At 35.4% G+C, this 14075-nt stretch overlaps 1 protein-coding gene across 1 annotated transcript in view; it reads left to right on the forward strand.

Annotated features, from left to right (window-relative positions):
* The window catches only part of SMIM14 (small integral membrane protein 14), a 57384-nt gene extending 46109 nt beyond the window's left edge, over window positions 1-11275 (forward strand). The window contains exons 4-5 of the mRNA XM_020991414.2: window positions 7125-7273; window positions 7993-11275. Coding sequence (XP_020847073.1) covers window positions 7125-7273; window positions 7993-8025 — 182 coding nt within the window. The 3' untranslated portion in view covers window positions 8026-11275. The remainder of the gene's footprint in view (window positions 1-7124; window positions 7274-7992) is intronic.
* The last annotated feature ends 2800 nt before the right edge of the window (window positions 11276-14075 follow it).

Consider the following 14075-nt stretch of genomic DNA (forward strand, 5'->3'; position numbering starts at 1 on the left):
TTCTACTCCAAAAATCCCAATTAAATTGATTATTTAAATCGTACCAAATTAGAGAACACATTTCTAACAGAAAAAAAAATATCAGGTTAATATATGTTCTCCAATAGAAAACACATTTCTAGAAAAGTTTCCTTTTCCATCATTGTTCTTTTGATTGTTTGCACATTTAAATACATTAAAATATTTTTACATCTATGTTAATTTAAGTATGAAATGAAACCTCAGTTATTTAAAAACCTCATTGCTCTTAATAGTGATTTGGAAAAAATTCTATATGATGAGCGTTTTCTTTTTCTTCTGAATTCTTTTTTTTATTAATTTATTTTTAGTTTTTAACAATCACATCCATAAGCTTTTTGAGTTTTAAATTTTTCTCCCCTTCACTCTCCCCTCCCTCCCCAAGATGGAAGGCAATCTAATATACTTTACTATTAAACATAATTTCACATTAGTCATGTTGTAAGGAAGAATTAGAACTCATAGGAGGAACCACAAGAAAGAGGAAACAAACAAAACAGAAGAGGAAAAAAAAGGGCAAATAGTATGCTTCGATCTGCATTCAAACTCCATAGTAGTTTCTCTGGATATGGATAGCATTTTCCATCATGAGACTTTTGATGATGTTTTAGATCCTTGCATTGCTGAGAAGGGCTAAGTCTATTAAAGGTAGTCAACACACAACATGGCTGTTATTGTGTACAACGTTCTCCTGGTTCTGCTCACTTCACTCAGCATCAGTCCATGCAAGTCTTTCCAGGTTTTTCTGAAGTCTACCTGCTCATCATTTCTTATAACACAATAGTATTCCATTACAGTCATATACCCAATTGATGGGCATCCCCTCAGTTTCCAATTCTTTGACACTACAGAAAGAGCTGCTGTAAATATTTTGTACATATGAGTCCTTTTTCCATTTTTATGATTTCTTTGGGTTATAGCCCTAAAAGTGCTATTTCTGGGTCAAAGGCTGTGCATATTTTTATAGCCCTTTGGGCATAGTTCCAAATGACTGTCCAAAATGGCTGGATCATTTTACAACTTCACCAATAATGCATTAGTGTTCCAATTTTCCCACATATGATGAGCATTTTCATTGTTTCTTTTTAAAAACTGCTTATATGCTTTAACCATTTATCTGTTTGTGAATGTTTGTGAATATGTACTTTTCAATAAATTTCTTTTTCCTTTGGAATGACATAGGGCATATTCATAATAGTAGGATTTTGGGGTTAAATGTGTGTGAATGTTTTTATGTTTCTTATTATGTAGTGCCAGATTGTTTTCCAAAAAGTTTTACCAGTTTGCAAATCACCAGCAGTGTTATGAGGTGAACACCCATTTTTTAAGAATTCAGGAATAAGATGAGATGGTAGAAGAAGCAATCAGACACATGTAAGAATAACATGAGAATAATGTCACAGAAGCCAAAGGAAGTTCAAGTATCCAGAGGAAAAGACCTGTCCATAGTGTGTGTCAAACAGAGGTCAAGGAGGATGAAAACAAGAGAAAAGACTATTAGATTTTGGTGATTAAGAGTTTATTAGTGGCGTTGGAGAGAGTTGTTGCAGTACAGTGAGAGGACAGATGCTAAATTTATAAGTGATGAGGCATTTGAAGCAAAGAACATACATAACTAGTTCTGGAAATTTTGAAGTGTTGGGGTTGACAAAGGGAGGAGTAGGAAAATAATGCTGTTAAATATTTTAAAAGAAGTATCTATGGTGACTATTTGACAAGGTGGCAAGGTCAATCACAGAATAGTCGTCCTTGGACTTAAGTAAACTTATTTTGAAACTATTTCTTCTTTCAGCTTGTATCACCTCTGTGGTGAGGGGTAATGATTTACTCTAAATTTACTACTCAGGTGAAATAATAACGCTTTGTCCCTGATATTATGAGGTTTGAGAGAAATTATCTGTTTCTTCTTTTTTCAATGTGGCTTGTAGTGCTCCCTGAACCATATCTAGGCATAACACATTTCATTATTGTACAGTTATTGCTTCTACATTGCAACTTTCTGCATTGTGGTTTTGATATATTGCAGGGTGGTGTAAGAAATTAAATGGGAATTTTTTGAGAGTTTTGTGGAAGTTCTAGACAATACAGAAGAAGTTTTGTATCGTATTGTATAATATCAACATATGTTATCTTCTGATACCATTAATAATTCAGACTTTTTCTCTGATACAAGGGAGGACCAAAATATTTTACGTGGATTTGCAGATCACAGAGGTGTTGTTCCCCTTACCCCCTTGATGTGGAAAGGATAACTCTGTATATCTTTGACTTTTTCTTAATATGGTAAATAGTATCCACCTAAAATCAAAAGCCAGCTATGTAATGGAGATAAGCTAGAGACCTTTCCAGTGAGGACAGGATTAAAGCAAGTATGTCCATTATCACCACCCCCATTTGAAATACTAAAAATGCTAGCTGTACAGACAACCATGGATGTTAATACTTCATATGAGACTTCTTCATTGTTCATTATGTCTAATGTGTAGAAGTTTAAGATCTTCTGTGAGATTTTTTGCAGTAGCAGAAATAAGCCAGTTTGTCTACAAGGTAAATAATGTGAAATAAAATACAGCATCACTCATACAAAAAAAAATGCTAGCTATAGGAAAAAGGACAAGAAAAAGAAATTGAGAGAATAAACAGGCAAAAAGGAAATAAAATTATCTCTTCTTGTGAATGATGTATGTATTTAGAGGACCCTAGAGAGTCAACTAAAAACTTGATTGAAGCAATGACTTCAGCAAGTTTTCAGGATATAAAGTATATCTGCATAAATGATCAGCTTTTCTGTCAGCCCTACCACATGTCTGTCTCTGACCCCTGCGTATCACCTGTCTTCTCCTGTCTTTGGCCCCCAATGCTCCTCCTTCCTCTTCCTGTCCTTGCTTCTCCGTCCCAAGCCCCCACCTGTTCTTGAATCATATGCTGCCTCCCTTCCCACTTTATGTAGAGGTCTACAGAATGGTCTACTTACCTACTGCCTATACTAAGATAAATTCCAAATAGATACATGACTTAGACATAAAAGGTCACATAAGCAAATGAGAGGATCAGAGGAGGAAATAACTTTTACAGCTATGGCTTGGGGAAGAATTCATGACCAAACTAGGGATACAGAAGATCACAGAAGATAAAATGGACAATATTATTCTATAAAATTGAAATATTTGTATGAACAAGACCAGTGTGGTTAAATTGAAAAGAGAAAGAGTTAACCAAGAAAAATCTTTATAGCAAATTTCTCTGATAAAGCTTTCATATCAAGATATAAGGGCAACATAAGGAATTCATTCAGACTTATCAGAAGAGCCATTCTCCAAAATGATCAAATGATATGGTTTTCAAAAGAAGAAATTCAAGCTATTAGTAACTATATGAAAAAATGCCCCAAATCATGAATAGAGAAATGCAAGTTAAAGCAAGTCTAAAGCTTCACCTCTGTATGTCTTGGTAGGGGATTTGCAAAAGCTGGCTTTTGATTTTAGGTGGATACTGCTTACCATGTTGCCTGTCATTGTTTTCAGTGTAGTTTTTCTTTTATCTCTTTCTTCTGGTGTTTATTGGTAGCGTAGAGAAAAACTGGTGATTTACAACAGATACATTTTATATCCTGAAACCTTGCTGAAGTTATTGCTTCAGTCAAGTTTTTAGTTGACTCTTTAGGGTCCTCTAAATATATGGAATCAGTTGCATAGATAATAGTTAAATCCATGGGAACTTAAGAGTATAAAGGTAGGAAGAACAGATGGCAGGTCCCAGCCTAGGGCCTTTGCAAACAACCCACAGTTACTGGACAGCAAAGGAGACCAAGGAAAAGTAGGAGAGCCAAGAAAGTACTGTCATAAAATTCAAGTAGAAAGATTATTTCGGCCCTGGATTCAGGAGGACCTGAGTTCAAATCCGGCCTCAGACACATAACACTTACTAGCTGTGTGACTCTGAGCAAATCACTTAACCCTATTGCCTAGCCCCCCAAAAAAAAATTAGAAAAAGTATTCAGAAGGAGAAAGTGGTTAAGTGTAAAAATAAAGACAGGTCAAGAAGGATGAAATGATGGGGCAGTTAGGTGGCACAGGGGACAAAGCAGCGGCCCTAGAGTCAGGAGGACCTAAATTCAAATCCAGCCTCAGATACTTGACACACTTAGTTGATGTGTGACCGTGGGCTAGTCACTTAACCCCCAGTTACCCTTATACACACACACACACACACAGTGAGATGAGGGTTGATAAAACACTATTGGATTTGGCATTTTTAAGAGATCATTGATTACTTTGGAGACAAAGCTTAGCCTAGTGCCTGGCATATGGTAGGAGCTTAATAAATGTTTATTGACTGTTAACTGACAAAGTTTATTTTTTTTTTAATTTTTCACTTTATTTTTCAATTAACAAGCATTTGTTTTCTCTTCTTCCCCCAAACTTAAAAGAAGAAAAAAAAATCCTTTTTAACAAATATACAGTCAGGCAAAACAAATTTCCACATTGTCCGTGACCAGAAATGTTATATTTTGTTCTACCATTTGCATCCGTCCCCTCTCTATCAGGAGCTGGGTAGCATAAATCAGTTCTCTGGAATCATGGTTGGTCATTGCATTCATCAGAGATCTTGTCTTTCACAGTTATTTGTATTTACAGTTTTACTGCTATAGATTGTTCTTATAGTTTTCCTTAATTCAATATACATCAGTTCACATTGTTATACTGAGAAATCAGTGAGCAAGACCCAGACGTAATTTAAAATGTGGATCGCGCGGCTGCAAGTGGTATGCACACCCAAATCAAGCAGCCCTGATCAGGGGCCAAGCTAGGGTTTATATGGAAAAGAGCATGGGAAAGAAATGCCAGGAACACTGATGAGGTAATCCAAAGGTGCAGGTGTCTTTGGGGGCTATGGATGGGAAAGTACAGAGGATGGATCTTTAGAGTCTGGCAGGAGGAAGAGTCCTTGGGCTGGCCAAGGACACCCCTCTCCCTCTGTCTTGATGAGAGAATGCTCTGCAAGAGGGGAAAGCTTTCTTACAACACAGGAACTTACTAAGGAATTGGGAGGCTTCCAGAGACATGATCTGGGGCCTCAGCAGCCCAACTCTGTGTAGCTGTGTCAGGGAGAGAGATGAGGGTCATGCTGAGGCCCATGCATGAATAACTGCTAAGGCACAGTGTCCTTGGGCTGGGGAGTGGTTGTTAGAGACAGTGTTTCTGAGATAGGGAGAAATTGGGGCACAAGCACCCAAGCACCCCATCATTACAGATCAGAGATCACACAAACTAGACCACGTGTCCTGGTCTCTGGTATAAACATAATTATCTAAAGCAATTATAGTGCAAGCTTTCTTATCCATTTGCGTTGGAGGTACAGGCTATGCTGAGCTATGCAAGAATACATTTCACTGTTGTTTAGATTTAGGAGGAAAGAGGTCTGGGGCAAAATTAAACACCAACTTTTGCTTTCCATGGCTCAAAGGGCCCTACTACCTAAATGGCAAAATAATGTTCTGTATTACAACATAAGTCTTCCCAGGTTTCTCTGAACCCATACCTTTCATCATTTCTCATGACAAAATAGAACATTACATTCTTATACCATAATTTGTTCAGCTATTCCCCAATTGATGGGTATTCTCTTAATTTCCAGTTCTTCCCTACAGAAAGCTGCTATGAATATTTTTATAGGTGTCCTTTACCTTTGATTTCTGGAGCACAGACTTAATAGAGGTGTTGCTGGGTCAGAGGGTATTCACAATCAACTTTTTTTTGGGTTTGTTTTTAGTGAGGCAAGTGACTTACCCAGAGTCACACAGGTAGGAAATATTATGTGTCTGAGGCCGGATTTGACTCCAGGGGCGGTGCTCTATCCACTGCGTCACCTAGCTACCCTGACAATCAACTTTTTAGGAATAATTTCCAAATAATTGTTTTCTAGGATGACACAGTTCTAGTTCATCATTGTGACTCTTTTCTTTTAACTCTTCCAAATTGTGAAAGTAGCTTAAGTCAAAAGATGAGGTTGGAAGGTAGGGTTAAAAAGTGAGTGAGAGTGAGAAAAGGGAACAGAGAGTGAAAATAGCTTTTTCTCAGTTTGACTGAAAGAGAAGAGAGATAAGGAACAATTTATCTTGAGAGGATGGCAGGGTCTTTTCATACTCAAGATCTCTCAATCTCCTTCATATCATTGATCTTGTGGATTTTTTTTCAATTTGGTTAGATTGGGGTTTTTTAAATAAATTCTTTTTTTAAAAATTCTTAATTTAACAAAAACCAAATCTCCACTACACATAACAATTAAACCTTTTTCCTTTTTGATAAAGATTAAAAAAGAAAAAGGGAAAAATCAGTTTAGCAAAAACCAAACAACGCTTCTCGGTTCAGGGAGGTGCATTTTCTTAGCTCTTCTCTGGGGCTGTTTGGTCACATGATATACTTTAAATTTAGATTTTACAACTCAATTTTAAATATTTCCATTTCTGACCATAAATATTATCACATTTGTTTTAGTTAAATGCAACTCTTTATAGACTTTTGAATTGAATAAAAACTTCTGTTGTGGAAAGATCAACTTTTTCTCATCTTTAATTTAGAACAAAATCACAAAGCTCTTTTGATGTATTCTTTATGCTATGTGTACTTTAGTAGATGTACTCTTTCTCAAACCATAATTTTCTGTCTTCCTCTGGTTAGCAGCTCTAGATAGTACAATGGATAATGTGCTGGAGCTGAAGCCAAGAAGAGTAGAGTTCAAATCCAGTCTCAGATACTTAATAGTTGTATGACCCTAAGCAGAACACTCAGCATCACTCAGTGTCAGTTTCCTCATTTGTAGAATGGAGATAATAATAGCACCAACTTCCAGGGTTGTTGTTAGGATAAAGTAAGATAATATTTGTTAAGTATTATGCGAACCTTAAAGATGAAAATAGTAATTATTAGGTTATGGCCTCTTAATTTATTTTCCATTTCTGTTCCATAATTATTTTCTATATGCAATATTATTTTTTAATACTGAAGTAGATGTTGGCTAGTACATTATTTGTATTTATACAAAAATTTAAATATTACAAAGATTTCATTCTTTTTCAAATAAACTTTTTGTTTGTTTGTTTTTAGTACCAGGACCGAATTCTTCTGTTGACCCTGGCCTCAGTGTTACCATGATAATAATGTTCTGGTTGGCCATTGCAATGATCTTGTTCCTAATGAGACCTTTTAATCTGAGAGGATCCATCATAGGTGGAAAACCAACCAGTCCACATAATGTAAGTGTTATGGATCAGGAAACCCAATTTGCTTATTTGTTTGTTGTTGCTAGTGGTGGTGGTGGTGGTGGTTGTTGGAGGGGAAGGGAGAGGGAACTATATAATGTGTTATATCTGTATGTTCAAAATGAGATTAAAATTTTATGTAGTAGTTTCTTTTTTTTAATGTTGTGATTTCCACTTGTCTCCCAGCACGAAGAATGCCTACTTTGCCAGTGTGCCCATTTAAAAAACCATCACCATTTTTTTGCAGATTGAACAGTAGAAGTAGAAAGTCTCAAAACCGTAATTATTTTCAGGATTGCAGAAAGTTCATTATCAGAGCCAGTATTCAAACTTGATTTTTAATTTTTTCCCATTTTGCTCAAGTGATTTATTTCTTCTAGCACATTTTTAAATTTAACATGACATTATCCCAATTATTTGCTTTCCTAAGCTCCTCCGCATGTGGTAATATTTAATGGTCAGAATGACTGGCCTTACTTCCCCATTAAGAAAGAAAAGCTTAGGAAAGTGCCTTTGTTATTTGGGAATGTTTATGTGCTATGCTAAGTTATTACTGTAAGTAATCACCTTAAAACTGTAGCCTCCCTAATGTGTAAAATCCTGGAAAAAGCAATCAAGAAAAAAAATTTTTCTCATCAGTTCTCCCTGTTGTGTTAGCTGTAGTTTCGGAAAAAGTTAATTTCATTGTCTTTCGGATTTTTTTTTTTTGCCAGGGACAAGATCCACCAGCTCCTCCTGTGGACTAGACTTTGTATGATAGAAAATGAAAACAGCTAACACCTTGCACGACCAAATGGAAGAAAATGACCAGAGTACTCTTAACCCAATTAGTACCATTTTTCCCTTTGCATTTACAGCATAGGATGGTATTGTTTTCATGAGCTACTAGAAATTTTACTGTGATCTAATTTTTGCTTCCCATGTTGCCATCATTCCTATTAAGAGTATATTTGAGTAAATGATTTTTTTTCTTAAAGGAGTCACATGGGATTCTGAGGTCTCCAGACCTTAAACATTCCACTTACTCTCTTTGTAATGGTTATGATTTTGTGTGTGTGTGTGTGTGTGTGTGAGATAATTTCTGGCCTAATTGAAGGAGAATTGCAATCTCTGCATTTAAACCCATGAAATGGTTTTGATAGTTTCGTAAGATTGATTTTTTTTTTTTGCCTAAGGCATACTTTTAAAGTTATTTGGACTCATCTGGGGAAATTAGAACCACATTGTATTTATATTCAACCCAATAGTGACCATTTATATGGATGGTGGTCTTCTTCCTATCCTCCAGACTTTTTAACTTCATGGAATTTTTGCATTGGTGGCAGAAGCCCGTTAGAACTGACTTGTATGCTTGGAAAAAGAAAGCAGAAATTAAATGATTGTTTACTAAGCTTTTACTACCTTTCATGAAATTATTTTACATTAAAAAGTTCAATAAATGTAATTGATAAAGTACATAATTAACTGTCCATTATATAAAATATTTGTAAGCCACTGAGCACTAGACTTACAAGGTTTATAAAAGGAGAAAATTTAACAATTCCTGACTATGCTGGAAGTAACCTATATCATTTTAATTTAAACTATAATTTATTGTTTATGATGAGAACCTATTAAAATTAAAAATACCTTTTGACTTATTGGCTCCAAGTTTTTAGAACTGAAACTTGGATTATTGCTTTTCCTTTCTGTAAGCATAACTTTAAAACTTTATGGGTGCCTCTTTGGCCACTCATTTTCAAATACGGTTTTACTTGCTAATTCTCTGTCATCTTTGAAAATTGTTTTGACTTCAGTGCTCTTTCCAACCTTTTAACAAACCTTTATGAATCCTTTGTTGATTCACAGGAAAGATATGGCAGATGGGGAAGAATGAGAGATGCTTGCTCTCTCCCCTTACTGTGTGGGTCCTATTTTAGCTAATTGGAGGAATGTTTGTGGATATTAATTTAAGAGCATTTTTGAAATGTACAGAAAAAATAAAGTTGTATGTTTTTCTTGGTCAGTTTGGAAAAATGAGTGAGAATAATATAAAGAATATGTGTACATGTCCTACTTGGCTATGGAATTTTTCCTAGTGAATGAGAACAACTTATGGGGATCTGGAATGTACACTGCTATTCAGTATAAGACTTTTTTCATCATAAATGCAAAATCAGCATAGCCTGTCATTGTACAGATCTTGCACTTGTATAAGTTGAATAAACTTCTCTATATCATTGTACTGTGTAATACAGTCTCTGATATAGTCCTGTGACACTTAAGGGAGTATTTTTTTTTAAAGATTGCATTTTAGGCCATCTACACTATGTAAGGTCATAATTTTAAATATACAATCTGATATTCCTAACTTGAATTCTTTTTTGTACATCTTAGTTTTCTGACCAACTTGATGAATTAATATAACCAACTTCTACTTACTTATGCTAATAGAGGGGTATCATATCCCAGGAAGTTAAATACTGGAAGTCTTAATCCCCCAAAATAATGGTTTCCCTTAGCTGTGATCCATTAGACAATCAAACTCTACTTTCCCAGCTATACACTTATAGAGGATGAATCAGGCAGGGTAGCAGCACCTTAGATGAAAGGTGGGGACCCTTGTACCCTCAGTTCTGAAAACTCTGCCCCTTCATCTCCCCCCTCTTCCTCCCAGTCTCCATATCCTCTAAGTTGCTGGGAAGCCTGCTGTTGGCAGATAGAATGCATACAGTATTCCAGCAGCACACAAATAATTGAGAGCTGACTGCAGTTTGGAACAGTTTTAAGTAACATAGTACCAGACAGTCTAGAGTCAGCCTTGTGCCCTTGTTTCTTGTTTCTATGCCAAGACCTTACGGCCTTGTTGCTGGTATTTATTTGGTATCTGAGCTGAAGCACGTTTGTGGTTTTTTTTTCTTTTTCTTTGTATCAGGTTACTTATCTACAAATTATTAACAGTAGTTCTTATCTTCACAGAGTATTGACTCTAATTGTGTTGCTTGTAAAATTCTTCAGCACCTGTGATAGAGTGAGGTAACACAGACCATTCATAAAACAGCATTTTACAATGCAACTAACACAACCCTTAAAGCTTTGGAAGCATGATTGATGCCTTTTTGTTGAACAAACTAGTAAGTCATTTGCCTTATAAGCATTAGCTTAAGACCATCACTACAATGCTTTTAAAAAAAATTTTTTTTAATAGTCTGGAAAAAAAAAGATTAGGGCCCCATCTTTTAAAATCACCAGTGGCACTTAAACACTGCAAATAGTATGTTATTAAGAGATCATTTTGTTTGTTACCACATAATTATTTTTATTTATGCAAAACAATACTTTTGGCTTTCATATTAGAAAAGCTAAGTTGGAAATGTTTTGTAGTGAAATATTTTATGATGTACCAGGCCATGATCCCATGTTCAGCAAGTCGCATTTTTAAACTTGCAAAAATTCTCTGAAGTAACTATCAGTCACAGCCTATCACAAGGTTACTTTTGGTGTCTTTTGTGATTTGTGAATTGAAAGTGTACCATCGTGTTTATATGGAATTTATATAGCTCACATTTTAGAAGGAACCTTGGAAGATATTAAATATTAAATAAAAGTGTTTCACTATTCAGATCTGTTTAAAAACATTGCCAGCTGAATTCTTAAGGCAGGAATTCCAGCAACCTGAAGACGCAATGAAGAGAGAGTTAACAGTTAATGGATTAAATCTTTGTTATTGCAGTAGTAGGTTTAGTCTCTTAATATATTATATTCTTAAATGAAGAAGAATCATGTGTGTTCGTTATGTCTGAAGATCACTTTGTTTAAAAAACAAACAAAAAAAGGAAAAGTTGTCATGTGATGTACTAAATGTTAATTGCTGGTTTAAAATGTCTAAATTATGCCAAACAAATCATGTCTGTGCCATCCAGGGTTTCCTGTTAATCTTTTATTGAGTACTTGGATTGGGGTAAAGGGCTTGTACTATGCACTTTTTATTAATGAATAAATAGAAGACATTAGTAACCCTCTTGTTTCTGTTTGGCTTTTGTGGTGATAGTTGATCATTTTAATTTGTTAAAAATTAGCATCACCGATGCTAATAGTAAGTTCTACTCACCCCTTGCTAACTGAAATCAGAGTATTTAAGAATGAGATGGACAAAGTGTTTTTTTACATGTTAATACATTTTACTTCTGGAAAGACCATATGTTTTAGGTTAGGGACCAAGCATAGCACTTTGGATTGATTAACTATTAATTATCCCTAACCTTTACTTCGGAACAGACTGCACAACTTGGCCATAGGTAGGGGCCAAAATTAAAATAGGCTAAACTTTTTTGGGCCACAGATAGGTTTTTAGCAGCTCAATTTCCAAGTAAAGGTATAATTAATGATTAAACTATTTTGCAAATGAACCTTCCCCCCCCCCTTAGGCTATCGGGGTTAAGTGACTTGCCCAAGGTCACACAACTAGTAAGCATTAAGTGTCTGAGGCTGGATTTGAAATCAAACCATATTTTTTAAAAAGGGAAATTTCAGTTAATATCAATTAATTACACTTGTTAGTTAAGATTTTTATTTATCATGAAATCACATTAATGTTAAAAAAAATTACTTTGCTAAGCAGCACAAGTTTTAATACATTTTTCAGGTTTTCTTACTCCAGAATTATGTTTGAAATAGATTTGAGTTTACTTTCTTGACAAACCGTTGTTCCCCACTAAGATTTTTCAACAATTTGGATGCTTTAATTTGTTTTTCATTGGTATCCAATTTGCTTAAGTCAGGATGTTTTGATTCAAAATGGCAATGAAGATTGTATTCCTTTGGAATGGTTATTAATTCTCTGCAAACAAGGCACAATACTCTGTCTTTCATGTAAGTAAACAAATATCTATCTGTCCACTCCAGATTAAACACTCGTATGTTATGATTCGATCTTGTGTTTCTTTTTATCACCCATTTTACAAAGGCACCCCAAAACTTTAATGTTAGAACCAAAAAACCTCCACAGCAACTGCTCACATACAAAGAAATACTAAACTGAGTGTCTCACCTTGGAGAGTGCGCCAGACACTCATGTAACTCGGAGGGCAGCCGAATAGTGAGAGAAGGGAAGAAGCTCTCCAGTTGTTGCCACTCATTGCATAGCAGGCATCGGCTGTGTTGGCACGTGGCGGCGCTCACTTTGTAAAACCCTGTTCAATGGACTGAAAACAGTGGAAAGATTCGACTCACTCCTCTCAAGACTAGAGACAGACAGGTCACGTGACAAACAGGAGAGAGTCATGACAGACACAATAATGACTAATGGAAGGCAGGTTAAGCGGGGCGCTGATGAAGCACTGGTTACATCTTTGCTTTCTTTCATAACCTCTACATTTTTCAAGGGCTGAGAGAAATTCTTTGGTGGGCCATAATCTGACCACGGGCCCAATGTTATACAGGCCTGCTCTGGAACAAACAGAAGTTAACTTACATGTGCAAAAAATAGTGTCTGTCTTTCAGCACATGTGTTGTATTAAGCAATAGGCAAAGACAGAATATAGCAAACTTAGTTCCTTCTTCAGGAAAGGATTTGAATTTTTACTGACAAGCTAAGAAAAAAAGGTGGTCATGATATCACTGACTGTAGTACAAAATAAGACTTTAAAGGATAATCAGTGGAATTCTACATTCTATAAATGAATTCTACAAATTGAGATTCTAAACTTAATTTTTTTTATCTCAACAAGTGGTTAGAAAGAAAACTTATTTCAGTTGAAATCCATTATTTTGAAAGAAAACTACCAGATTTCTTTTCTTTTTAAAATTTTTTTTCAACATTCATTTTTATAAGCTTTTGAGTTCCAAATTTTTTTCTCCCTCCCTTCCTTCCCTCCTCCCCAAGGAGGCAAGCAATCTAATATAGACCATACATGCATAGATTTATTTTCTAGGAACTCTCGTGTTTCTATTAAAGGTTTCAGATATTTAAGAGCTTTACAAAACTGTTAATTTTAAAATTAACCTAAGGATGTATCATGAAAAAACTGGTTTACATTATACTTATGCCAAAGCAGCAACACTGACTGCTCATATAAAGTTAAGTCCTTAATATGGACTTGCTGACTTGACAATCAGAAACGTTAGCTTTTCAAATTTTTTTTGGAATTTGAGAGTAGAATCCTAAGTGACCTTCATACTTCACAAAGGCAATTTGAAGTGCTCTACAAAACAAAAATCTTGATTTGAAGAACATGGGAATTAGGGTATTACATTTTCTGGAGATGTAAAGGTAAAGCAGTGAAAGGAATTCTATATTAGACACTCAACTCACTATACCACTGTTTAGTGCTCCTGAATTTTAACTGCAAAATGAAGATGCTATTAATTCAGAGTTACATAGCATTCTCTCACTCCCCAGGCACAAAGGGAACTGTCAGGCATGCTTACCTAGTACATCCCTGGCTGTAGGGTGGACCTGCATCCTAGAATATGAATTGATTCCAGGACAAGAAGTAAAACACTGGGAAACTTATCCTTCTAGATTTTGATCCTTTAAAAGCCTCAGGACCAGAGTAGATTGGCCTTGTCTAGTGAAAAAAAAAAATCAGGAAGCATTTATTAAGCTCCTGCTGTGTGTCAGGTGCTGTCCTGAGCACTGGGAGTTAAAAAAATAAACGCCCATGCCTTCAAGAAGCTTATATTCTAAGGGTAAAATATATATACTATATATGAAGTGATTATTTGGGGGGAAGTTACATTGTATTGATTATTTTGGGGAAGGTTATATTACTTGAGGGGAGGTCATCTGGGAGATACAGAAAATATTTCATGGTGA

Source organism: Phascolarctos cinereus, unplaced genomic scaffold (assembly GCF_003287225.1).
Source record: "Phascolarctos cinereus isolate Bilbo 61053 unplaced genomic scaffold, phaCin_HiC Scaffold_9;HRSCAF=440, whole genome shotgun sequence".
NCBI classification, from domain to species: Eukaryota; Metazoa; Chordata; class Mammalia; order Diprotodontia; family Phascolarctidae; genus Phascolarctos; species Phascolarctos cinereus.